Source organism: Cavia porcellus, unplaced genomic scaffold (genome assembly GCF_034190915.1).
Source record: "Cavia porcellus strain 051 isolate PalLab524CR breed Dunkin Hartley unplaced genomic scaffold, mCavPor4.1 scaffold_12, whole genome shotgun sequence".
In the NCBI taxonomy this organism is placed as follows: Eukaryota; Metazoa; Chordata; class Mammalia; order Rodentia; family Caviidae; genus Cavia; species Cavia porcellus.
The window spans coordinates 64,401,819-64,429,443 of NW_026947495.1; the positions used below are offsets into that span (position 1 = coordinate 64,401,819).

The 27,625-nt window shown below is 42.6% G+C and overlaps 1 protein-coding gene across 4 annotated transcripts; it reads right to left on the bottom strand.

The window, feature by feature from the left end:
• Window positions 1-564: 564 nt before the first annotated feature.
• On the bottom strand, window positions 565-27,304 carry Nfe2l2 (NFE2 like bZIP transcription factor 2). Of its 4 annotated transcripts, none has more exons than XM_063259351.1 (5): window positions 27,091-27,304; window positions 4,638-4,907; window positions 3,694-3,783; window positions 2,844-3,032; window positions 565-2,358 (listed from the first exon to the last, which is right to left on the bottom strand). In XM_063259351.1, exons 1-5 carry the CDS (start codon window positions 27,133-27,135, stop codon window positions 1,129-1,131), a joined length of 1,824 nt encoding a protein of 607 aa, XP_063115421.1. In that variant the 5' UTR covers window positions 27,136-27,304; the 3' UTR covers window positions 565-1,128. The 4 variants fall into 4 exon arrangements, with proteins under 4 accessions (XP_063115421.1, XP_003478590.1, XP_063115423.1 ...); XM_003478542.5 differs by lacking the exon at window positions 27,091-27,304 and adding an exon at window positions 26,071-26,982; XM_063259353.1 differs by lacking the exon at window positions 27,091-27,304 and adding an exon at window positions 8,966-9,547.
• Between the last annotated feature and the right edge of the window lie 321 nt (window positions 27,305-27,625).

Below are 27,625 nucleotides of genomic sequence, written 5' to 3' on the forward strand. Positions count from 1 at the left end.
ATTTTTTCTTTTCTTTTTCAAATCATGGGCCAGCACTACACTGAGCTACATCCCCAGCCCCTGAGTCTCTTGCCTCAGGCTTCAACTGCTGGGATTATACGAATATGCCAGTAGGGCCAGCATCCACTGGTTTGCTAAAATGAAAGTTCTGATAGGTTAGAGATCTTTTCTTTTTCATAATTTAAGAAAATGCCTGATACAGAGTAAACGCCCATCTGTTGATCTATATGAATCAGTGGTTTCATGTCAATATGCAAACATTTTCTTTTGAGATATACTGTACTTGCTAAAGGAGCTTTGTGTGTGTGTTTTGGAGACAGGGCCTCACTTTGTAGCCATGTTGGCCTCAAACTCACAGCAGTCGTCTTGCCTCAGCCTCATGAGTGCTGGGATTACAGGCTGTCCACCATACGAGGAGTTATTTCTTGAAGATTGATTTTTCTGGGACCCAAGGACCATATATTTAGTATAAAATGCTTCTTAAAAAGTGTAAAAGACATTTTGAAAATTCAAAATTGACTCTCTGAAAATACTGTTGTGAATAAACTCAATCTGAAGATACAATTTAAGTCATCATATTCCTTTATTAGTACCAGCTCTTAATTTTTTGCCAGAACTAAGCAATATAAAAATGCAATTTTTTGTTCATATAGTATTTATAAAAAAAGTACATAGTGGTTAGTTTTGCATCAATTTGCTTTTAGCCAGATGTCACATCATCATATAAATCTATGAATGTAACAAATGAGATAAGAACAGTATAAATAAGAAATTTTGTAGTATTTACACTTATACAGAAACAAGCCCAAATGGTGTCCTAAGAAATTAACCTTGCAGTTAAAGTGAAACTACTGATTCAACATACTGATAATTCAGTGCTTTTTAATGTTTATTTTCATTAAATTTTTTTTTTTTTTTTTGTACCAAGGATCAAACTCATGACCTCGTGCTTGCCAAGCAAGCACTTGTGACGCTGAGCTAAACCCCTGGCCCTTTAATGTTTATTTTCTATACTAGTTTTGGCTATAATTTTTGCATAGAATTACTTATAAAGTATTTTCTTGCATTTCACATCACAGTAGGAGCTTTTAGTATAACAGTACAAAACAAAAGGCAAATCTTCCCAATCTAGTTTTTTTTAACATCTGCCCGCTTGCTTTTGGGAACAAGGAATACATTGCCATCTCTTGTTTGCTGCAGGGAGTATTCACTAGGAGAATAAGGTTTTCCATCTTCATCACGTAGCATGCTGAAGACTTCAAGATACAAGGTGCTGAGTTGTTTTTTCAGTTGATGGAGGCTTTTGTCATTTTCTCCTTTTTCTTTGAGTAGTTTTTCTTTTTCATCTTTTAAATGACCTAAATCTTGCTCCAGTTCCACTATATTTTCCAGTTTCCTTTTTCTGCAATTCTGAGCTGCTACTTTATTCTTGCCCCTCCTACGTATATCTCGAATTAGTGCAACTTGAGCTTCACTGAATTGCTCCTTCGACATCATTTCATGGAAGTCATCAACAGGGAGGTTAATGATTTTTTCTACAGGGAATGGGATATGGAGAGCTTTTGCCCTAAGCTCATCTCTGGTGAAATGAGCCTCCAAGCGGCTTGAATGTTTGTCTTTCGTGAATGGGGTTTTTCGATGAGCAAGACTTGTAGGTAAATCTTTCTTTGGTGTGTTTTCACACGGGGCATCATGTACAGAAGAACTGTGCCCTTGAGATGGTGACAGAGGTTGTGTGGTATCCTCAGCGGAATACACTGGCTGTGTTTTGGAACCACTGGATTTGACATTACCAGGGGCACTATCCAGCTCTTCCATTTCCGAATCACTGAAGCCAGGTGGTGGGTCTCCATAGACAGAAGATGCCACTGAGTGTTCTGGTGACGCTATGCTGGGACTTGTGTTCAGTGAAATGCCAGAGTCAGAGTCATTAAGCTCTACTGTGCTTTCAGGGTGATTTCTGTTGAACGCTTTACAGAGTGACAGATCAGAAATATCAATGGGCCCACATAAAAGTTCAAGTTCAGAGAGTGACTGGCTTACAGTGGCAGAGGAGGATGCACTGTTGCTGACACTTGGTCCTGCTATGAAAGCAGAATAAAATTCATCACCAAAATCTGTGTTTAATGTGGCTTCTGAATTTAAGGAGTTCACTGTCAGCTGGCTGGGATCTTCTGTGGAGAGGATGCTGCTGAAAGAGTCCTCAAAAGTATTAAGAAACTCTGGACCGCAGCTTCCTACGTCCTTTTCCAGTGAAGGGACTGATGAGTAGAAGAAATTGTTAATTTCTGTCAGTTTGGATTCTGGGCTTGGAACCATGGTAGTCTCCACCAACTTGTCATTTTCAATATTAAGACACTGTGGAAACAAGTTTATACTGTATGAATCAAGGTTAAATATTTTTAATAGCTGATAATCCACAGCTGTTGGAAACTTTAGGTTAAACCTTTCCCATACCTGCCCCTCAAAGTATCTTTAAGGGTACTCGACAGTTTACTAAGCATATCTATTACTTTCAAAAGTCCTAGTTTAGATTAAGTTTATAATAGTTCTACTGGGCTGGGGATTTAGCTCAGCGGCATAAGCACCTGCCTTCCAAGCAGGCGGTCATGGGTTTGATCCCCGGTACCGATTAAAAAAAACAAAATAATAGTTCTACCCCGAAATATGTGGCCGTTTACTCATAAAAGTGCAAGTTAAGCAAGCCCTGGGTGCTCTCATGACTATTATAAAAGCATCTATAAATCCTTCCTATAAGTACAGGGTATATAAATAATAATCACAATGACTAATTTAAAGCCACTGAATATAAAATGGCATTGCAGCACTGTGTTACATCTTACCTGTAATTCTGGAATGGAAAACAGCTCCTGCCAGATTTCCTCAATGTCCTGCTGCATGTTGTCTGCATCACCCATGGCTACCTCAAGGGGAGTTTCAGGTGACTGAGCCTGATTAGGTGCAGTGAAGACTGGGCTTTTGATGTGGTTGGGAATATCAGGAACAAGTGACTGAAATGTAGGTGAAGAAACCTAAAATGGACAAGGCATAAGGCACCTGTGGATAAGGAAGCTCCAAAGCACAGTGATACACCTTTGAGTAGAATCAGCAACAGTTCTGCACTTCTCCACTTATTTGAAGATTGATAAGTACAATCTTGGCCGGGCATGGTGGTGCACGCCTCTAATCCCAGCCCTTTGGGAGGCTGAGGCAGGCAGATTGCTGCAAGTCGAGGTCAGCCTGGGCTATCAAGTGAGTTCAAGCCAGCCTCAACTGCATAGTGAAACCCTGCCTCAGAAAGACAAAAACAAAACAACCCCAATCTTTAGGAGTTAATTTGCACCTTTAGTATCAGTACTTCAAATAAAACAGATGTGTTTAAATTGTTAACAAGTCTGTTTCTTACTCAGCTTGGTCTTACCAGAAAGTTTTGTAAACCCATAACAAATAAGTTACTGCCAGCTCTGCTGATCCATAACTGTGTAGTAGGAAAGGTGTGTGATTTTGTATTGTGAGGGTTAAAAAAAAAAAAAAAAATGAAGTATCTATCTATTAAGGTGCTGACAGAATATTTCCTTGATAAAAATCCTCCTGCTAAAATGTTTCATTCCTTTAAATGGAGACACACTGAAGAGACTTATGCAGGATGTGGTGAATGTAGTCAAGTTTTGCTGGTAACCAAATGTTTTATACCTCATTGTCATCTACAAATGGGAATGTTTCTGCCAAAAGCTGCATGCAGTCATCGAAGCACAGAGCATCTGGTTTGGGAATGTGGGCAACCTGGATTAAAGGGGAAAGGCATAAAGGGAAAAAAATTGTTACAATGTTCCAGTGCCAGGCTAACGGTTCATGATTGATGTAAGATTTATGATTGATGTTCAGAGAATAATATTTTTCTGATTTAAAAAATCAGTTTGGTACACAGACTCAAACCAGGCTACCTCCAATTTTTTTCTTTTCCTTGCAGTGCTGAGGACTGAACTCAGGGCTTTACATATGCTAGGCAGGTGCCCTATCACTGAGCTATGCTCCTTGCCCTCCCCTTTCTTGAAAGATCTGGGCTAATTAACATTTTTAAACTTCAGTTGCATATCTGTATATAAAATATGAATAATGGTGCCTAATTTACACAGCTATGTTGATTAGTTTTTGTTTTTTTCATACCAGGAATTGAACTCATGACCTCATGTTTGCTAGGTAGGCACTGTGCTACTGAACTATATTCTGATCGCAGCTATGTTGATTAACCCGGTTAATAAACAGTCCCTGGCACAATATGGTAAGCAGTGGTCACTACTAGTTTCACTAAATTTTTCTTTTGGTACCAGCAATCGAACTCATGACCTCGTGCTTGCCAGGCAGGCGCTTACGCAGCTGAGCTAAATCCCTGGCCTACTAGTTTCACTGTTACCAGTACTTCTACTACTGTTTGATCGTTACTATGTGCTTCTGTGATCTACAAAGTCCTTTTATGTGATTCATGTCCTGCTCCTTATAATGATCCTGTCAGGTAAATAGGCTGGGTTAGAACTTACCAGCAGGCCAAGGCTGGGAAGTTAACTCTAGATATTCTAATTCCTGTCAGTGTTTCTTAGCTCTGCCATACACTTTCCTAAGAACTGAGTACTCTGTACCTGGGAGTAGTTGCCGGATCCACTGGTTTCTGACTGGATGTGCTGCTGGGCTGGCTGAATTGGGAGGAATTCCCCTGTCTCTTCATCTAGCTGTAACTGAGCAAAGAAGGCTTTCTCTTGCTCCTTTTGGAGTTGTTCTTGTCTTTCCTTTTCAAGTTTTTTCTGTTTTTCCAGCTCATACTCCTTCTGTCGCTGAGTGAAGTCAAATACTTCTCGACTTGCCCCAAGGTCAATATCTTGCCTCCAGAGTATGTCAATTAAATCCATGTCCTGTATTTAAAACAAAAAAGGAAGGTCATAAGATACTCCACATAGGTTAATCCACAGATGCCACTGTTGATGATTGAGACAGTTATAAGAGAAAATCTGACCAAGAACACTGGTCCAATGTTAAAAAGAGAATTAACTCCATTCTGTGAATCTATTCACTAAAGGAAATCTTTAAAGGAATTGATTAAAATTATCAGTGGCAATCACAGCAAGAGATAACTTGTTAGTTTTCTGTCTTTCCCTTCCTACTAGATGACATCTGAGCGCTTCCAATGGCTTCAGCTATACATTTTAATTATTTCATCCTACCCTTGCATACAACTAATGACCAAATGAGACATGAAAAAGATCTCATATATGTGTGCAAATGTACTACACGTTGACAGTGGTGGGCTACTTACTATAGGTGAGACCAAACTCCAGACCACTGAACAATAAAGCTATGAACCTAAAATTGTGGGAAGCTTAAAATAACACTGTGATTATCTAGACAGAAAGAATGGAGCAGTTTAACTTGTCTCCAAATTTTGTGTCATTGAAGCAGTGAAGCTGCTTGGTTTTTTCTCAGGGGTAGGTCTGAAATTTCTTTCAGCCATGTGCAGTGTGTGGTTTTAGTTTGTTTGTTTGTTTTGGTATAAGGGATTGAACTTAGGGCCTTGCACTTACCAGGCAAGCGCTTGAACCACTGAACTAAATCCCCAGCCCAAGTGTATGTTGTTTAAAAAAAAAAAAAGGACTAAGATCTTTTTTAATAAATAAAAAGCAAATTACAGGAATACTGTGAATACTGGGGACCATGGTGATGAGAACAGTGGGTACCCCCTACCCTGTTACTATCCCTACAGTGTTCAGTGGCCATTCAATGCCTGCCATGAGTAGCTTTCAATGCATTCAGTGTTGTTTTAAACTTTATATAACATGATCAAAAGAAGATACTTTGATGAATCTTTATTACAAACAGGAAAAATAAGAGGGACCCTCATTTGGATCAGCTCCCGAGCATGCTGTTCTCAGATCCGAAACAGTGCTGCAGCCCCACAGCTCTAGTTTCCCATTTCCACTAGGAAGGCCGCTAACAAGTATTTAAAAAGTGACTTCTTTTTTTAAATTTTTTTTTAATTTTTTTTTTGGGGGGTTTTTCGTTTTTACCGGTACCAGGGATCGAACTCACAACTGCCTGCTTTCAAGGCAGGCGCTTATGCCACTGAGCTAAATCCCCAGCCCCCTAAAAAGTGACTTCTAGTTGTTCTTCCTAAGGCCAGAAGCAATCCAAGCAATCATAATGGCACCAAAACAGCTTTCAAAATACTCTCTGAATTCTTAAGAACACTTTTTAATCAAGTTTAGAACACAGCAACAATAATTTTCTTGTCACGGTCTTAATATATCATATTGAGTCACTTAGATTTTCTCACATGTTTCAAAAGGCACATGCTAGCAGAGATTGGACATTGTGTGAATACTCAAAACATGATGTTTCAAAAGAACAGCAGAAGCCTGTTGGCCCCAGACGCAGCTGGGGAGGCCAGAGGCGCGGTGCTGTGTCCTGTGCTGACCCCACGGGCAGCAAGCACTTCCTGTGAGGAGCCCTGTGACTGCGCACATGACTTACTGTACAAACCGCCCACCTCGCGGCAAAGCTGCACCCCGTCTAGGAGGAAATAATAGTTGGGGAGGAGCCCATCGCAAACAAGAACATGACATCAGGCAGCGGGGAAGGGAAGTGCCTTAGCAAAAACCCACACTGCTCTTCGGGGTAGAATCTCAGCTGTATTTGAAGAAATGAAATAAGAGATATCTGGCCAGCCGCAAGTCCCCCAAGAAGACAGCCATGGTGCACAATGTCGGATAAATTCAGGGAAGGAGAGAAGAGCAGGGATGGCTTCCAGCACTCCGACAGGTACTTCCTGACCACTGGTGAAAAACTTTCCTAAGGATCACTTAAGTGTTAGCTGTGAGCCTTTTTATAATAAGCATATGGAATTAATATTGTTTGGCACTCAGGGCCTGAGTTTTTTGTTTTTGGCCTGTTAAGAATGATTCCAAGTGTGTTCCAAATTATGTTGCAAGCCTGGCTTACACAAAAGAAGACAATTTAGTAAGAAACACATATGTTGGACAATTCATGTTTAATCACCATGGCCTTGTGGAAATATTCATGTTTTAAAATGTATACATCATTTGTCATCTGGGTAATCTGTCACAGGTTTCGTGGGAAAGCGGAGTTGGACAATTAGCTTATACCCCTTTAAAACAAACATCTTTGTACTGGGGTAAAGAAGGCCTTGAACATAGAATCCACATTACATATTTGTGTGTGTGTGTGGGGGGGGTAATGGGAATTGAACTCAGGACCTCATGTCTGCCAGGCAGGTGCTGTGCCCCTGAGCTATATCCTTGGCCCCTTAAACACATTTTTTGCAGGTCAATTTTAGTACTTTGAATAAACCAATGTTTATTTTGTTGAGATGATCCCAAAAACTCAGAAAAAAAAATAATGGTCCCTGCCCTAAACTAAAGCTATTCAGTAAACTGTGGTTTTAGAATCATATTTTAGATGAAAAATAAAATAGTATTGTTTAAGTATATAAGTAAATGAGGCTGGTACCTCACAACCCCCTTTCCTTCTGTGGACAGGAAGGTGGTAGTTTTCTTCTAAGAACGAACAAACCTCAGCAATCAACCTCTTTAATAAGTGAGTACACCACCACACGCAGCACGTTACTACACAACTCCTGAATGCGCATAAGACAAAAATCAGGCTTCGAGTTTATCCCCCAAGGATTGCTTCCATCCAATTTTAGTAATGTTAATTACTAAAATTCAGAATTTAAGTTACATCTCATGATCTTCTTACATTTTGTTGTTTATGCTATGCCCAATTATTCACCTAAAAGTTAAATCGGATTATTTTACTTCATAGACACTGCCAAATATTTCTGAACAAAACCAGACAAAACATGAACCATATTCTACTTTTCAGCTATTAAGAACTATAGGAAGCTAATTGTTAAGACAGAGCTATAGGCAGCTATAAAAACAATTGAGGGCATGCTTGAATTTGTAAGAATTAAACAGCAAACAAGATTTCCTTGGTTAACAACATACTTTGCAGAGAGAATCTTTACTAAGTAAAATGAGACCAACGAGGTATTTTTAAAATTTATTTTGCTGTTAACTGTTTTACTTTATAAACTAGATGATCAAAAATGCAGAATGAAGCACTGGGTGTGGTGGTACACGCCAATAATCCCAGCACTCCAGAGGCTAAGGATGGAAAGACCCTGTCTCAAAACACCTCCAACAATAGTAACAAAAAATCTTCTAGAATGATTAAAAATACACAGTAACTATTAAAAGGAACTGTACAGTCATCTATGCCAACTACAAAGTTGCTACATTTTTAACTGCCAAACTGTTTAAAAATTAGATGGTCTATCTAGCAATGACTTATATATATCAACAGACTCAAGCGTTAACAGCTATCACTAGTTCAAGTTTTCCTTCTAAAGAAACCCTAAGGATTATTAGTTCAGGCTTCAACATCTACAACTGTTTTAACTACATAAAAATTCCCAAATAAACACCAACAGACAAATGATTTGGCAGCATACAGGCTGAAATCGTCAGTGTACCATCTCTGGGTTGAAGAACCATCTATGGTCCTCCTCTAACCCTGACTGTTGTCACATGCCAGGCAAATAGTCTACATGCAGCCCTTAGCTTTCTACTCGCTTGTTTTTCAACTAGAAAGTGTCCAGTTTCCTCAGAGGTGGGCAGGTTACTAGGTACAGATATTTTCATAAGCTGCTTCCTGTTCACAAACAAGTTTCTCAGCAATGACTCAATCTAAGAAATATGATCCGGCTGGCTTACTGGAACACTCGCCCATTGCGCCTGTGTATAACTGCAAAGCATGATGCAAAGATAAAGCAAAACGGGGAAGTGAAGACCAGAAGAACTTGGACTTTCTCAAAAGACCTGTATGTAGTTTTATCTATTATCTAAAAAAATCAGAAAGGAGACACTGGAATTTCCCAAACAGTAGGTGATCCCACCTCCTGTGAAATCTGCGTGGTTCTGATTTTCCAGGAGAGGCTTCACATCTGGATCCCAATAGTTATTTCTGGGTTGTGTGTAATGGAGTAGGATGCTGCTGCTAGGCTTCACCGGGCTTAGGCAAAGGTGGTCACTGCTTTTCCAAGAGAATAGTTTCATCCGACAACCTGCAGGGTACAGTTTTCTAATCTCTTCCCCATTTGCACTGGAGCCGTATGTATTGCTTCTGAGTGCACACACAGGAAAATCACTTCTCTCCTTCATGCCTGTCATATGAAGAGTGAGCCTACAGGAAACACATTTGTACACCCATGTGACCAACAGAACCCTGGGAGACACGGGATCCATCTCGCTAACCTCCTTTACCTAACCTACATGTAAATGGCCTGGGTGTGGACCAAGTGGCCCTGAAAACCGGCTGGAGGTCAGATCACCTGGACTTGCTCTTACTATGGTATCTCCTTGAAGGAGGACTCAAACCAAAGGGGCTCTACAGAAACTTCTACCACTTCTAAACTTCCCTGAGTTACCCTTCACTGTTCAGTTTATTTCAATATTCAAGCTCCTTTTCAGATTTGACTACTTACAATTAGCTAAAAATAATAAGCAAGACAACCTCCTAGGCTTGGAGCTGAGTACCAGCTCAGTTGCTGCTGCCAATCAGAGACCCTGCATGAAACTGCAGAGAGTATCTGGTGGTGATGAGTTCTGGATACATATATATCACATTACATATTATTAAACACAGACTTGCCAGGCATAGTGGCACATGCCTATAACCCCAACATTTGGGAGGCTGAAGCAGGAAGACTGCTATGAATTTGAAACCATCCTGGGGTACACAGTGAGTTCAAGGCCACCCTAAATTATACAGTGAGACCGAGCCTGTAAATAAACACACAGACTATATATCTGTATAACTTATTTTTCATTGCAGATGCCATTGAAATACTCTGCTTTTTTAGTACAGACCTTTTTGGGTATAGTTCTTGAAGTGATAAGGCACTAATATCTGAAATTTCATTTTGCCAGAATAGTGATAGTTACCAAGTTGGTAGTCTGATCAACAAGACTGGTGCATATGCTACTCTAAGTGGATCAGCAGTCCATTCACACATCTGATAACACAGGTGCTGACCACCTCCCAGGTGACAGAACTGTGCCAGGTGCTAGAGATACAAAGATAAGAAGAGAAAGCCTCTGACCTTAGAGGAAACTTTCTGTGGTGAGGAGATGAAGGAGCCCAGGTAGCAGAGGAAAGACCTTGACGAACTGACAGCTGCCAAAAAGTCATGACTACCAGCACATCCTCCTCACAAACAAGGGTTAAACTTGGTCTGCTCGGGCCTGGCCTAAGTGATCATTTGAAAGCAAAGGAGACTATGGAGATGATGAAAACATACAAAATTAAGTATGTCTCTACTCTCCTTATGTGTTCTTGGTGATGGCAGCATTTTCCCTCACTTCCCTCCCCGAGATTCAGATTCTTCAGTGCATGGTAAATTCTCACAGGCCAGCAGACTTTCTCCTTGCATCTGGACTTTTTGGGCAGCATGACTCATCTCAGCCGGCATGGGAATTACTGTGTTTATGCCACACAGTCACGAATGCTACTACTGGAAGGGGCTATGGATTCACCCAGACAGCCCTTCTCTCTTTGCAAACAGGGAAGCAGGTCTGGAGGGTGAGATGGTAATTTGCACAAGGTCAGAGGTCAAAGGTTCTAAAATTACCCGAGGTCTACTTCTCTAAGTTAACAACTCTTACTAATATATTTATCAGGGAGAAAAAGATTCACTTTTTTACTTTGCTTCAGAGTTTACAGGCCCCAGGGCAGTAGTGTAAGGGAAGAAGGCCAGGTGTGGTCACCTTTGGTTCTACTTGAGCTCTTGGAGGCTTCAAGGACAAAGCTCCCTGCTCCAAATTACGCATCTGTCAAGCAGCAGAGCCAGGTCTCCGATTCCGAACCCAGACGCCTCCTCCTCCTCACTCTGAGTGCCTGCCCATTCATACTCCAACAGGATGAGGTCTGGAAACCGCGTGGTCCTGCACCTCTCCCCAAACAGGAAACTAAGACTTGGAAGTCCGCCCTCTGAACAACTCAAGTGCCTTACAGACAGATCCAACCAACTCACCTGCAAAATAAGGAAAGCTCAGCACTGAAACGGATTTCATAAAGTCAGTACTTAACCCACACTATTCACGTCTTAGGGGGTTTTCATACAATGGTCTGACTAGACTACAGATTCCTTTTGAGCATGACAGTGTCTTCTTTTAAAACAGATAACATGGATAAGGTACAAAATATAAAAGTTAAATTAATATAGAAGTTAAGTTAATATAATTCATGTATCAGTCTCTGCTCAATTTTTGTTTCTAATCTGTTATTACAAATAATTCAATAATGAATACCCTTGTATATAAATCACTTTGTAAATGCATGAAGATACCTGTGAGGTATGTACCTATAAATAGAACTGCTGAGTCAAAGAATATCTGTATTTTTAATTATCAGATGCTGCCACACCAAAGTTATACTTTTTATATTCCCACCAGCAATGTGTAGAGTCCTTTCCTTCATTTCTCTGCTATTTCAAATGTATGTGTCCTTGCATCATATCGGCTGGTGTTACTCACATACTTAGCAAGTGCTATGCCCTGCGTTTGATCCCCAACTCAAAATAACACAAGAAAACAAAACAAAGGCCAGGGATTTAGCTCAGCAACATAAGCACCTGCCTGGCAAGTGTGCGATCATGAGAGTTCAATCCCTGGTACAAAAAAGAAAAAAGAAAAAGAAAAAAAAAAAAAAAACCAAAAACGTATTGACTCTACAACATCTATAGTAATTTCATAGTCATTTCAAAATTGGGACCATCTCACTACCTTTTAATAACTGAAGCCGAAGATGTGAATAAACTCTTCCAGAAGTGCGAGCCAGCAAATAGCACTTCTTTAATCACCAGTACAGTACATCCAGCTGGTGTCCAGCTACCTTTGGGGTTTGTTACCTTTTAACTGGCAATGCATTTGCAGGGCAAAAGACAGAGGACACATGCCCACAGATAAGACAGGTGTGCAAAGTCTGAACGGGGCAGAGCACTCAAGCTGATAGGCAAAATTAGCAACCTCAGCTTTTCTAACAGACAAGATAAATTTAGAGAAAACAAAGGTATGTCTAAAACCAGGGAAGGTGGTGCACGCCTATAATCCCAGCATTGAGAGGAGTTCAACGCCAACCTAAACTATACAGTAAATTCAAGACCAGCCTGAACTCCATAGACCCTATCTTGAAGAATCAAAATAAAGAACTAGATCTAAAAAGAAAAAGGTATGTCCAGCCCGGCTGACCAATGAACTGGTTCTTTAAAGACAAGGAAAAGGTGTTTTCTTTAAGCACGGCTCTCTCAGAAACATTAAATTGACCTTTAGGCCAAATTAATGGCCTGTGAAATTCTGCTTTCAGAAAACCTCTCTCCACTGACTGACTGTCCTGCACTATTCTGTAGACTTTTCAAAAGATTTTTTTTTTTTGTCTTTTTTCATTTTTCATTTTTATCGGTACCAGGGATCGAACTCACGACCGCCTGCTTGCAAGGCAGGTGCTTATGCCGCTGAGCTAAATCCCCAGTCCCTAGACTTTTCTGTCCTCACTTGCAGGCTCTGAATACTGCAGGGTTTTCTAAGGCTGCCCTTGCTGAATACAGCAGGAATAAGATGCATTCCAGGAGGCTGGGGATTTAGCTCAGTGGCAAGGTCGTGAGTTCAATCCCTGGTACCAAAAAAAAAGATGCATTCCAGTTCCAGGGCCTTAAGTTAGACCATCTGTCTCTCGGGGTTACCTTAGAAGAGCAAATGTGCTCTGAAATGAGTGTGGACCCCTGGGAACTCCAAAGCCTCGCCACATGCACATTCCAGACCTAAATGATCAACTGAGGGCTCCCCAAGATCTGTGAACCAAGCAGTTGTTCTCTGCCTCCTTGATGAAGCCCAGCTTCCAACCTGCCAGCCCTGGTGTCTGTAATGCTTCTGGGTCACAGAACACTGCTGCCTGCCTCCTCGTGTCCTCTGATTTTCGCGTGGTCTGTGTGGAGATAAGGGAGGAGGAATGCCAAACGTAGCACAGTTCCTCTGCTGCATTTGTGGCAGAAGCAGCACCCTGCTCCAAACCTGAGGAACAGACCCACAGAAACCAAGTCTCTGTGAGAAATCCTAATGCCCCCTTTCTTCCCTGCACCTCAAAAAATAAATGAAATTTTGTTTTGCGCTAATGGTTATTCACTGTAGTTGTGGATGGCTTCTTCTTTTAAATCAGTTATGCCAACAACACCATAAAAAGACTTTTCAGTAATTTCATATAACCCTAACAAATAACAAACGTGAAGTCAAATTCTCAGGCGTTCCCCCTCCAGGACAAAAGCTATGGGTCTGGTTGAAAATCACTGGCTTTGGGAAAGAGTAAGTTAAAATAGGAAAGCCAGCTGTATGGAGTTTTCCAAAGTAAATGTTCACATGAAGTGTAGGAATTTTTATCTTATTACTGCTCCCTAGGAAAGTATCATTATATTTACCCCCAAAAGATCATCAGACAGCACTGATCACATTGTCCATCCTTAAAGAGGGCGAGGACACCACCTGCAATGAATCCCCCGAAGCTTGCTTTTTAAAAGCATTTTCTTCAACTCAGACTTGATACAAGTTTCAGTTATTTGCAGCTCTGCTGTCTACTGCAGTCCCAATGCCAAGTAACCCCAGAGTCCAAAGCAACAGGCTGTAACAAACACCAAATTCCAGTCCCTATCTGGGACTAAGGCACAACACTGTAAGTAACCTTCGGCCTGCATTTCACCAGGTTGAGAATGGACTGGGTGATCCCTAAAATCTCCTTCTCTAAGTGCCTTTGATTCTATGGGTGTCCAAATTAGAAGTCTGAAAACTAGTTTCAGCTACTTGTAAAATGTTCTAAAGCAATACTGTCTAATGGAAATATAATGTGAACTGCTATGTAACTATGTTTTGAACAGCCTAAATTTGGTTAAAAAAAAACAAGTAAATGTAATTATATTCATTTATTTACCACAGTATATTAAAAAATTATTTTAACATGTAACCAAAATTTAAAACCTATTGTAATTTTAGAAATCACACATGTCACATACAAAACAACATGAAATTAGTCCTACCAAAACAACAAAGTCAAATTTAACAGAAAATATATTTTATACATTTGTTTTTAAATTTATATCAAAATTCATTAAAATTAAAATTTAGTTCCTGGGGTGCACTAAAATCACACTTCAGGTACTCTAGGGTGACAAGTGGCAAGTGATTCCATGGTTGCGCAGGACACCGGCAGCATCCCATAGAGTGAACCCCCCCTTGCTCCCCAAGAATCCCTTCTCGTAAATCAAACTCTTCGAGTTCACAGATTCCAAGGATCCACTGGGAATGTGAGACCTTCCCAACTGTGCTTGCTAGGTGATAGTCGCATGGTGTGTAATTTTTTGCCCAAAGATACGTCAATGACTGGAATGAGCTACTGTGAGTCCCAATTATTAAAAGGGATCATAATGTTAGACAGACTGTTTTTATATGATTCAGCAAGGCTATGATTTGGGTGTCACGTAATTACTGTGATTACCATGGTCATATGAAGAATGGATAGAAATTAAGGGGCTTTCGGTGTTACATTTTTATGCCAACTAAGGATATAAATTAGAGTTTGGAGTCAACTGCTTCCAGAAACATACATTTGAAAATGCACAGTATGTACTGTTATTCCTCATAATCAAGAAGTGAAATGGACCTCTGAAAAGCGAGATTACCATGCTGAGGACACAGCTCCGTGGTGAAGTGTGTGCCTTGTATGCCCTTGGATTCATCTCTAGCACCCAAGGGGGACAGAAAAGAAAAGAAAAAAAAAGAAAAGAAAGAATTCTGTGTGTGTGTATTTCATTCTCTTAAAATTAAGGTAGGAATCTTTTCTTTAATGTAAATATTTTCAACTAATTCGCTAATTATACAGAAAACAGTGATTACCTGGCAAGCTTTCATACTGAGATCTGAAAATGAAAAACCAGTGTTGAGATTCTAAGTCCAGATAAAGACAGGAATGAGTAACACAGTCTGTGATAAGAATAATAGCCACCATTTATCACATACTTTCTATGTGTCTGACAGGATTCCAAAAACGTGTATTCAAAAAGAGAAATGTATATCTACCAATCAACCCAGATGGGTGGTGTCATCCTCCAGGGGCAGAGATTAAAGACCTCCATCTAATAAATGGTGCCAGCGAGGGGGCTGGGGGTTTAGCTCAGCGGCATAAGCACCTGCCTTGCAAGCAGACGGTCGTGAGTTCGATCCCTGGTACCGATAAAAATGAAAAAGACAAAAAAAAAAAAAAAAAAAAAAAAAGATTGGAATAAATGGTGCCAGCGAGCTCCAACAAAGGCATGTTTACTTTTCAGAACCAGAGTTCTGACCCACTCCAATGACACAGGCTTTTCACAGTTGCCCAGGCTTCTTCCTAAATCTGCATGGGGCAGGGGAGACACATGGGGGCCATCCGGACTTCTACTGCTCACCAGCTGTGTGCAGTGACTATGGCCCAACCACCCAACTGTACTGTGCTGTCACTGTCAATGACAACACCAGTTCTCACAGGATGGTTTCTCGCATGAAAAAACTGTAGGTTAATGCCCCTTAAAAAATACAAAGGACCACCCCAGGGTGGGGTGATTATACTATTAATCCAATCAGTGCCTGTTGTAAATGCCAAATGTCCATGAGAAGTAGTTGCCTTTTAAGTTTCTGGTTCTAGATGGTGAGGCTATAACTTGTTTATGTCACATGTACTGGCATAACACAGGACTGTGTTATCTCCTGCAAGGATTTTAGAAGGTTTTCTTTTTCTTCACTGCTCTGCCTTTTCTAAAGGCCAAATTTATTTAGGGGTAGTTATTACAGAAAGTATTTTTAAAGCTTTATACAAGGGCTGGGCATGGGGAGAGGACAAGGGGATGGGTGGTTCTGATGTGTTTGGGTTCAGACGTCCACTTATGCACTGGCACGTCCGAAACTTCCTGTGACCATACAACTGGCCCAGGGATACCAGTTTCTAGTCCTAGATCCCCCACAGGAAGAAATTCTGCCACAAGTGAAGGAGTGGGTCTGGGAGGAATTCTGAAATGGTTTAACAATTCTTGTAGGGGAAGGTCATCTAGGAGATGGGGAGGAGGAGCCCTGGGCAGTGTGTGGGCTCTGCCAGCCTGGACCGCAAGGGAAGGCCTGGCCAGGGGCTAGTTTTTCTCTCCCAGGATGCTTTCGTCGCTACAACAATCAGGCGCCCACATAAGGACAGGATGTGCACAGGAACGATCACAGAATGAAGTGTTTACTGCAAACAGCACAACGGGGCGTGGATGTTCGTGGTGTTACCCAGCTAGGATTTGGGCAGAGTTTTTTTTTCAAGTGGGCCATGGAAACCTCAGATGCACACACATTCAAACATCCCAGACAGAAAAGCAATAGGATGATGGTAATCACAGCCATTTGTTGCATCGTGTACTGCAGCCTAGATCTCATGCCCAGTTCTTCATCTTACTGAATTTGAAGAACACTTTGGCACAGGTACGAAGGAGTCTAAAAGGGATGAAAGGGAAACATATCCTACCACGCAGTCCAGCCCTGACCTCTCCAAGCTCTCTACGGAGCAAACCGAGAAGCCTGTGCACCTCACCGTGTGTGACAGGGCTGACTGGAACACAAATGCCCGGTTCTGGGAAGAGCCTGGAGCCTGTGGCTGTGCCTTCGCCACTGCAGGAGGCTCATGTCTGTTTGCTGGGGACTCAGGCAAGAGGATGCCGTTTTGTTTTTCTTCTTGGGGTTGGGGAGTAATAAACACTGACTGGAAGCAAAGGAAAAGCCTGCTAGACTTGAAGAGTAAATCAATCTTAAGACACCAGCAAAGAAACAGTTCTGCTGTATCAGTTTGGGGAAGAGAAGAGCCTATTCTGAAAGTAACATGGCAACATCTGGCTGGCTTTTCCTCTCCTTCCATCGATGGAGTGAATGTATCAGCAAGAGCAGAGCTGGCATGGTTGAGCATAAGCAATTTCGTGGTGGGGCCAACAACGGAAAATCTACTCTCCTCCTTTAAAAAAAGTTCTGTTTAAATGGACAGCAAAGGAGCCATTTAAAAGATCCTCACTCCCCCTGCTGAGGCCAGACCAGCTGGCCTGGGGTCTCACTTCCTCCAGCCTTGGTCTTCCATTTGCCACACAGAACCTCCGGCCGCATCCAGCCCAGGTGCTCGCCCCCTTCCAAAACTTTGCACTCTTCCATGAGCCTCCTACAAACCCCAGACAGAAGGGCATCAAAGGCACTCAACAGGTTTCTCCCAAGTTAACCTTTTAAGTCCTAAGGACAAAATACTGGGCCAGTAAGCTTCCTGCCTGTTGCATTCCTGGGGCTTCAGTTGACCCCCAAACATGAGCCAGATAAAAATCTACCAGGTGGAAGAAACAAAAATAAAAATGCTAGTGAAAAATGCTCCTTCCCCAGGGGTATCTCCTCTGAACATGTCAAGTGAAGTGACATTTTCTCGTGCGGCACTGTCATAGACCTGTCATCTACCACTGCCTAGTTTGTATTAAGTCTCAAGCTCATAGAGGGCAATGTGCAGACTCACACATTTATTGAGCAACTAATTCAATAAACACCAGGCACTGGTGATATACATTACTATCAAAGGAATAAAATATACTCCCTATCCCAGAGGAACTTAATACCCAACGCAGAAGAGATAATTTACACTCTTTATTGTACAAAACACACCCTTATAACTCAGGTGTAGGCAGGCCAAAGAGATAGATTAATTAGGAGAGGCAATGTGAAAAGCAAATTGTCCTTGAAAGAGAACAGCTGCTGATTATCTTGGAAGAGTAAAACAACTTTCATAGCCTGGAATTTCTCTAGGGTGTGTAGATACCTAATAAATATTTGTGGAATGAATAAGTATATTATTTAAGCTCAGGATCCAGTATTTTTACTGTATACTGAAGATGTGTAATGTTAAAGAATACATTTTACTTAGTAATAAAGGCCCTACATTTCCAATCATTTATGACTCAACTACTAGTCACAGAAAATTTTCTTTAACTTCATTCTAACAATCTTTCAAAATTATTCTTTAGGTACTCTATCAATAAGGTACAGTATCATATCTTAAGAATATTAACAACCCTTCGACATACAACTCTTACAGGTAACAATAAAATTGATTTTGAAACAGAACAAATGTAATAGTATCCTAGTATCTTAATATAACTTCTGATTAAATGTATTTCCTTAGAGGATGAGTTATTTCCTTCAGACTGATGCCTTGAAAAACAAGTAGGCAAACTTACTTTGCCCCCATATTCTAATCTAACCGTTTTGTCTTATGTACGAAGCTATTATTATGTTGTCTCAATCTACTTAACTATTTTAGTTTGCCTGACTCTTCCTTCTCTTAGTCCTCAGATACCTTGAAAAAGTGTGTCCAGAAGAAAAGGTCAGAAAGACCCCAAGAAATATGGCATGATTTTTTATTTCATCTCCTTGGAAATGAAGGCTACTGCTTAGTTTATCTTTTTAGCACCAATTCCTTGCAGCTGTGGACCTGCATATAAGTAAAACTTACCAAATCAAGTAACATTGCTATGTGTGAACGGATCTGGAGAAGTCATAACTATACCTAGCCCTTCTGGTCTCTGAGCTTTCTCTGCTTTCTCCTATTACCTGCTTGCCTTGAGAGCAAGGAGTATAATAAACAGGCCACCACCTGGAGAGAGGTGGAGCTTTGTTACAAAGGCCAAGGAAGTAACAGCTGAGATTTCCTGACAACAAGCAGCAAGATCCTGACCTCACACTGTCTCTAGAAATCACTGATATACTGAGCTTCCACTAAGGCTGATAACCACTGCTCCTAGGAGCTTTTGGAATTGTACGGAGATGGGGGGGGGGTTGCTTCCTGCCGGTCACAAAGATGCTAAGTATCCTGGGATGCAGGGCAGCCCCCCACAACAAGAGACTCTGGCCCTGTGCAACAATGCCCGCTTTGGTAAGCACTGAAAGAGACCCTGGAAGTAGGGACACTGCTTTACTAATCTTGGTAAAGGAGTCCCTTTGTTTAGTATAGTACAGTAGCAAACAAAATGCCTGTGGTCTTTAGACAAGTAAGGAAAGGGTAGAGCAGGCATGGCAGGCAAGGGGAAGTATAGATTGTGGACATTCAAAAGCTCTCTTCTGCTACCTGCAAGTAATAATCCAGGACAACTGACTTAAACCTTTTTGATAGGTTTTGTCATCCATAAAAATGGAGCGATTTCCACAAAATTATTGTCAACATCTAGTGCGAGAACATGTCTAATAGATAAGATGTTAGTTTCTTTCCCTTCTTCTTCCCCATGAAACTGCCAGTTCTGCTCTGCAGACGTACCCACCTCCAATCCATGGGTTCCACAGCTGCAGATTCAGGCAACTTGAGACTGAACATGTTTTTCAAAATTTCAAAACACTTTTTGTTTTCAAATACACATACTTTTTCCCCTAAACAATACTGTGTAACAATTAAGGACATCACATTCACACTCCATTAGGTATTATATGTCATACAGAGATTGCCCCTTTCTATAAAGGACTGGAGCATAGTGGCTTCTGTATCTACTGGGACATTGGGAACCAAAGCCCCTGGATGCTAAGGGAAAACTGTATCCAGATGTAACACCAAAGGCATCCTCTCAGCTACACAGGAAGTGAGTGGTTCACATGGCCCTAAATGAAAGAGCAATTGTTTCCTCAGTTCCAGTTATTATCTCCAGGCGAGCACACAATCTCTGAAGCTTTAAAGTGTACTGTTATCAAGTGAACTTTGGAAACCTAAAGCACACAGAGCCTGGAGCTCTAGGCTTTCTGGCGAGTCTTGCAGTGGTAGAACTGAGCACAGGACAGACGCTCAACTTCTACCTAAGGGTGTCCCTCCACCTACATCTCTCTAGGACAGACTTTACTTGTCAAGGGTCACTGAGAAGAGATAGGAGGTCGCCCAGCTCTCTTAAGACACCTCCTTTTACCTCTCATGCAAAGGAGTACCCCTGGATCACAGTTTGGAAGATAATGCTTCAAGAAATTCCCCAAACATGCAGTCTGGTACAGGATTTTCTAGCAGGGTGCGAAAGTCTTCTCTGGAGAAGAATTTGGAACCACAGGCCTGATCCCAGCCTGTGAACAAGCAGAACATATGGGCTGGTGGGGAGCTGAGCCAGCAGCACAGTGTAGCCTCACCCGGTCCAGCCCTTTGGAGTTGGTTTCACAATGTATATTATCAAGAGCAAAAATTACTTTTTCAAAAATGGGCTATTTTTCCTATTTCAAGTAAAACCAAATGATGAGTTCTTTGGTGGTTTTCATAGGTCAAAATTTTCATGATCTGTATATCCTCTAGTCACAGTAACAAGGTTCCCTGATTCCAGAACTGTAAAACAAACCAACAGAATCCAGGTCTTTGGTCAACCCTCAGGAACTTGATGCAGCAGTGCGATTCCATAACACATCCATCACACATATGTCATATCTCTGTGCCTGTTCTGCTCACAGGAGACAACAAAGCATCACTCTGATCCCTTTGGCTGGGAATAGGCTGGGCCCTACATCCATGTGCAGTATGATAAATTTTTCTTAAGCAGAGAAAGACTGTCAGGTCTGAAACAAGGGGAAAGTCCATACACTTACATTAGTAGCTCAGTCCCCTCACATACAATCAGTACCCCCAAATTCTGGTCATTTCTCTCACACCAACATCAGAGATACTAATCTACCCTGCATGTCAAGTGTATTTCTACCAAGAAAGGAAAGAGCACTTAATACATGAAATGACTGAAGAAAATACAACCATGCAAGGCTTACAGTCCAACTGTTAACACTGAAATCTTTGTTTTGAGGCCTTTTATTTTTGTTTGAAGTCCTTTTAAACACACATCATGTATATTATTTAGCACAAGATTTATAAAAACAAAGGAAGGTATTTTCAAAATCTTAAAATAGGAGGGACCTGTTCCATGAATTTCAAACTTTTGCTGGTTAGAATTTTCAAAATATGTTCCTGAGGGGTAACTAAATACCAAAGACAACAAGACCAGAGACAAGTGTGTGAACCAGAACACCGTTTGGGAAAGTACAAGTGGCAGTCACCTTGTCAAGACAGAAAGTTGGTCTTTACCAAGCAGACATAGATCCAAAAAAAAAAAAAAAAAAAAACTGCTCAGAGCTGCCTGGGATGTTGTAGTTTCTTTGTAATGGAGAAAAATAAAGAGGCCCAGGGCTTCCTAGGATAAGGTGGCATTTTGTGCTGGCATCCGGACTCCCAGCCCTTGCCCTTGTCCCAGGTGTAGGGCATTCCATCCACAGTGCCCTTTCCACATGCTGTCTCCAAATCTACACAGCTGGCTATCTGCAGTGCACATTCCTGAAGAGAAAAAAAAGGGAAAAAAATCTACCAAGTCACATGGGAAAGTCTTGATAACAGGGTCAGTCCGCAAACCTTGACGAGGGATTTAAAGAAACCTAGTTCTATTTACGGAATTTCTTTCTTGGTTTTTTTTGAGACAATGTCACTATGCAGTTCAGGGAGGCCTTGGACACCCTCTGTAGCCCAGGCTGGTTTCAAACTCCCAGTGATCTCCTGCCTCAGCCACACTCAGCCTCTGGGAGTCCTGGGATTAAAGGAGTGCATCACCACACCCTTCTTATTTGCTGAATTTCAAACATTCATCAGGCTCCCTAAACCAGTTCCCAGATTTAGGTATTAATTGTAATTCTGTGCAGGTCAGTGATCAGATATAAAAATGTTTCACGATTTAAAAGCAGAAAACCTAACTAGCTTTCCTACGTCATTGGATAGATATTGTCAGGGCACCTAGTACTGAGCCAGGCGTGCGAGGGCCCTGGCTCTCAGACCCACTGTACACTGGAATCCGGTGGGAAACTTTAAAACACTGACTACATGGGGAATATGGCCTAGGCATCAGTTATTTTAATAAAGATGGTAAGTCTAATATACAATAAACTTTGAGAATCACTGTAGGAAACAAATATAAAAAGTGGAGAGAACTTTAATGCCCATCAACTGATGATGAGTAGATAAAGTATGGCTTATTCAGATAATGAAATATTCTTCAGCAATTAGTAAGATTTTTTTTTTTTTTTTGGTCTTTTTCGCTTTTATAGGTACCAGGGATCGAACTCACGACTGCCTGCTTAAATCCCCAGCCCCAATTAGTAAGATTTTTAAAGGCCATTAAAGTGAACTTTCCAAGTAATAGAGAAAAATAAAAGATGTGCACAAAGTGACCTGACATTCTTTTACCTACTTTTCAGAGGTGGATCCTGTTGGCCTTGCACTGACACTACAGGCCCCCAAGTCACAATCTCCATGCATATGAAAAAGGAATGACTACTCTGTACTGCCAAGGAGTTCCTACCAGTTTTCAGAATGCAGGCTGCTGGTGGACCGTAAAGACACACAGGGTCAGAAGGGTCTCTCAAAGACGACTGGGAGCTCTAGGTCCTACTTAGGTCCTGCATTTGCTTTCATTACTAGCACAGTCTGGGGCTAATAAATTCATTACTAGCACAGTCTGGGGCTAATAAATAGGAAGCTTTCAGTACCCGAGTGTTATAGTACATATGCTGTAAAAACGACCCGTTAAAAATGCTTCCTGCCCTCACAGTTCTTAAAATTCTTAATGCAAAGTAACTAAAAGGTGCTCACTGTGGTAAGGGCTGAACCATAGTAAAGCCCCAATTTTAGCTCAGGATGTTTTTTGTCTTTTTGAGATAGGGTCTCACTGTGCAGTTCAGGCTGGCCTTGAGCTCACTTTGTAGCTCAGGGTTAGTCTCAAACTCACAGCAATCCTTCTACCTCAGCCTTCCCAGTGCTGTAGGGCAAGAATATAAGTGTCTTGTTTTTTGTTGGGAGAAATTAGTACAGTACCTTTTCCAATGTTTCAACATTTCTGAGAATGTAAATATTATGTATTTGAACATGTTTGTGTTTTCATTTCTAGAAAACATACTATCAATTGAAGTCTTGATCTATACCAGTAGTGGTGAACCTACAGCACACACGCTATTGCGTTTTTCTTTTCAGAAAAAAGATGTTTTCTAAACTAAAACCTCAGTGCTCAGGTTGAATTGCAGTGTTGGCACTTTGTAATGAGTTTTGGGTTGCAGTTTGGGGCACTTGGTCTTTGAAAGGGTCACCATCACTGGCCTATACCTTATTGACACTTACTTATTTACAGTGAACTTAAATACTTTCTGACATGTAGGTGAATTACTACAGCTAGTAAACACGTCTCCTCTACCCTGGTGTTCTGCAGATCTCGGTCAACTTTCAGAAGTGGCAGGGCCAGCTAATTAAATGCCAACTTTAGGCAAATCAGTTCCTAAAAGTTCTGTAGCATATTTAATTCAGACAAATTAGATAATAAATCTGAAAATAACAACAATAAGGACTAAGAAATAACAGACTTTTTTTTTTGTAAACATACTTTTCTCAAAGCTCCAAGTAAACTTCAACTGGTTAGACTTACGTTTGCTTCAATTTAGAAACGTCAAAATGGAGTATTAGGGTTAAATGTGAACCAAGAGATTTCTGCCAGCTGTTTTCAACTCAGACTCTCCTCCGTCTTCTATACCTTCCTTCAGCCCAGTTTAACCCTGCCCCTCATATTCCTTCTTCACCATCTCCTTGCTAGCAAACTGATTTCTGATCACTAATTCAAAAATAAAGAGCCAATGGAATAGGAGAACATACCAAATCAGACTCCAGGAGCTGTGAGATTTCATTAAGAAAAAAGAATAACAGGGAAAATGTGGGGCTAAATCTTGAACACTAATGAGAAGCGGTCCTATCTCTAAACTGAAACCCACCTTGGTCTCTGTGTGGAGGGGGCACAGCAAATCCAAGGATGGCCTCTACTCACCCTTCCTGTTGTTCAGCAGGGTCCACGCCCCCTCACAGCAACAGGCTAATAAATACCCCAGCAAGCTGGAAAGGTACAGACACTCGTCTTTTTAATTCTTAAGTCCCCTCCCCATTTTCTTCATTCTATCCAATTGTTAAAAGTGAGCTTTTCCTCCTACTTAAAGTTTAACTAGTCTTGTCCAGTTTGGAAGTGGTAATTCTTGAGCCCCCAGGCTCAGATTACTTACATTTGGATCCTACCTCTGCCACTCAACAGTTGGGTCACCTTGTAGGGCTTTTGGCCTCTCTCACTGCCTCACTCCTAACCTGGAAACAGCAGGTAATAGTATTTCACAGGGGTTGCTGTGAAATTATGCACACAAGGCAATTATATTGCCTGGTACTCAATAATTTCTTCTTCTTTTTTTTTTTTATCGGTACCAGGGATCGAACTCATGACGGCCTGCTTGCAAGGCAGGTGCTTAGGCCGATGAGCTAAATCCCCAAGCCCTGTATCCAATAATTTATCTTTTATCATCACCTTATTGCCAGATTCTTCCTCAATGCTAAAAAATTATATCGAGATCAAGGAAAATTGAAGAGGAAATATTACTTATACAAATGTATCCAGTACAGGCACTGAGAAAACAAAATGTGCCGACAGTCCACGGCTCCTTTTCTCGAGCAACTTTGTCACAGATAAATTACCCTGAGTAAAAATAAAAAATATTAAGAAAAACTATGCATTTTGGTATCATCTCTTCTTAGTAACCCTGAGGACAGAGGTTTTTGTTTCCCCAGCAGTTTTTAAAGACACAAGTTAACAAGGAGAAATCTCAAAATGACCCAAGTTATTTACAGAACCTGATGTGAGCTGTTCATTCATCCTTCCACACGCTGCTTCCTCAGTGTCTCAGGAGCTTTCCCATAGATCTAAAAAATCTAAAAAGTCAGGTTGTTCTTGCTTCACATTCACTCAAGAGATTAGATGTGTCCTGTTTTGTTTGACTTTTAAAAATAATCTTATCAGTCTAGTCCCAGATCAACTTCATCCTTCATCCAGTAAAGTACTGTACTTTATCTCTCCACGACACCCCTGGAAAGCGAAATAATGGATGGTGCTTTCCACCTGAGGGGGACTCCAATCTGACGCTCTCCTTACTACTTCAAACTAACCCTCTGCACACCATAAAAGCCTGTATCTCGGTACCTCTTCACACCTGAGAGTTTATTTTGACCTGCTGTTCGCATCTTTGAGTCTTCAAATCTTCCTGGACTACACACAGATCATGATTTTAATATGAATCACAATTATAGACACAAAATTGATTTTAAGTTTTACTCCATTTTTTTTAGTCGTCAAATATGCAAACTGATGCCTAATTACAAAGGTGGAAAACTGGTTATATTTATCAAATATAAATGAAAACCGCAACATTTAAGAGGAAGCAGTTCATGTTTTTTATGCACTTTTATATAAAGAATGCTGTATTACATAATAGAGAAAAAATCTAAAAGTGTAGCTTCATTTATATTATATATCCTTTAGTTAAACAAGCATTCCTATGGATTACTACTGAACAGCTAAAAATTTTAAAAACATTTTTTTTTGTACTAATGAGAACCAGAATAGAATTCTAGTCATTTCTGGAGAAAAGTTCAGGAAAAATGAGGAAGAAAAGTACAAGTAATACATTGTCAGTAATTAAAACCTTACACTAGATCTTTAGAATCAGTTACATTTAAAACTATATACCTTTTTACGGTCATTATCAAATTACAAATTTCCCTGAACTTTTAAAAACCCAGCTACAAAATAAAATTGGTGATGTAAATATCTACTTTAAAAGTCCCTATAAAGTGAAACTTTAGTTTTATACATTTCACAAAATGTATTAGGAAACTGTCAGAAACTCAAAGGTCCCACCCCCTGCCCTTACAAGGAAGACTACATGGTAAGAAACTGAGGAGTTAAATTCTCAAACAGAAAAGGAAGAATATATAAAGGACCCAAGGGGAAAATAACTGAAAGCAAAAAAATTCAGGAATACTCTAAAAGCGGTAAAAATTCTAATCTACACTCGCAACTCTTACCCTTGACAGCACAGCACAGAGTTTCCTGCCTTATACATTTTGAACTTGCAATTCTGAAACGCTAAATCCAAAGACAAAGCCGCCCTGGGGAAAATAACAATTGCGCAACAGATCAACAGCTCCAACTTGTCCCTTGGCCCCAGCGCGGGGAGGCTCGCACGCTATAAGCAGGAAAGGGCCAACTGAGGGCGGCCGTGACAGCCAACCGGCCGCTGTCACCGAGGCCAAGGCCAGACATGCGGCGCGCCACCGGGAGGCAAGTGCTGTAGTAATCGGCAGCCCCGGGCGTGCCCGACTCCGATCTCAAGTCCTCAGTGTGGTCCGCACTCCAGGCGGCAGGTACGGGCCCGACCCCAGGAGCGCGCGGAGCTCAGCCGGCGCCGCACGTCGAGGCGTCAGAGCGCACGGAGCGCTCCGAGACTTTCTCCCCCGCCCCCGGGGCGCCGGCTCCGCGGGATCAGAGCGCGATCCGTAGGACTCGCCGGTCTCGGCACAGCGCGCCCACAGACGGCCGGCAGGGAGAGCGCGCGGCCCAGCAGCTCGCGCCCGCGGAGACCCAGGGCCAGGCGCGCGGGGCGGGGGCTGCGGGTCTCGGAGCGCAGTGAGCCTCAACTCCCCCGAGAGCGGCCCCGTGACTAGGCACATTTTTGCCGGCTCCGAGGCTTGGGTGCCGCGCAGCCCCGGAAAGGGCCGGCCTGCGCCGGCTCAGACAGCGGCGTCCGCCCCCTCTGGCCCCGCCGCCCCGGGGCCGCTCCGACTCGGAGTCGGCGGGCCGAGAGCCGCTTCCACGCCCCAGGCCGGCGCGGGGCCCAGCTCTCCCCGTACATCCCCAGGGCGCCCTCGGGACCCGAGGCCGCGCCGACTGAGGGTCGGGCCGCCAGGACGCGCGCTCGCCGCCCGCGCCGTCCCGACAGTCCGCGCTGTTCCTCCCGGCCCGCCCGCCGGCGCCGCTCCGGGCCGCGGTCCCCTCACCCCTGCCCACGTCCGGCACCACCGCGCGCCCGCAGGACCGGGCAGCACCTGCTGGGACGGCAGTCCCGGCGGCGACAGCTCCAGGTCCATCATGCTGAGCTGGCGGTCGTGGCTGGGCTCCCCGACGGCGACCCTGTCCCGCCTGTCTGTTTGCCGAGGCCCCGGCGACACAGCGGGACTGCTGCGGCGGCGCCGGCTCCTCCGGATCCCCGGGTCTAGTAGTTCGGCCGCCCGCGCCGAGTCGCCGGCCAGGCTCCGGGCCGCCCCGCCTCGGCCCCGGGGGCGTGGTCAGCCCTGGCCCCGCCCCCTCGGGCCGCCCGGCCGGGCTCCCAGGAGCCGCCGCCCACGCGTCCGCTCAGCTGACGCAAGGAGCCCGCGGTCTCGGGGCGCGGGTGCGACGGGCTGGGGCTCCGAGGGCGGGGCTGCCCCCCAGAGCTGACCCTCGGCTCCCGAGCCCAGCGCTCGGCTCGCCCCCCTTCGCCTAGCGGGGGAGATTAGGAGTTGTTTGCCGAAGGCCGCTCGGCCCGGGCCCTTTGCAACAGTTTAAACAGTTGGAGCAAACAGCCCGCAGAGCCGGCGGGGC

Excerpts from the sequence above, each read along its gene's own strand:
- Nfe2l2 (XM_063259351.1), bottom strand. The coding sequence starts at position 27,135 with ATGATGGACCTGGAGCTGTCGCCGCCGGGACTGCCGTCCCAGCAG. Across the intron at positions 4,908-27,090 it reads CGGGACTGCCGTCCCAGCAG|GACATGGATTTAATTGACAT; the intron begins GTGCTGCCCGGT and ends TTTTAAATACAG. Across the intron at positions 3,033-3,693 it reads CATTTGTAGATGACAATGAG|GTTTCTTCACCTACATTTCA; the intron begins GTATAAAACATT and ends TGTCCATTTTAG.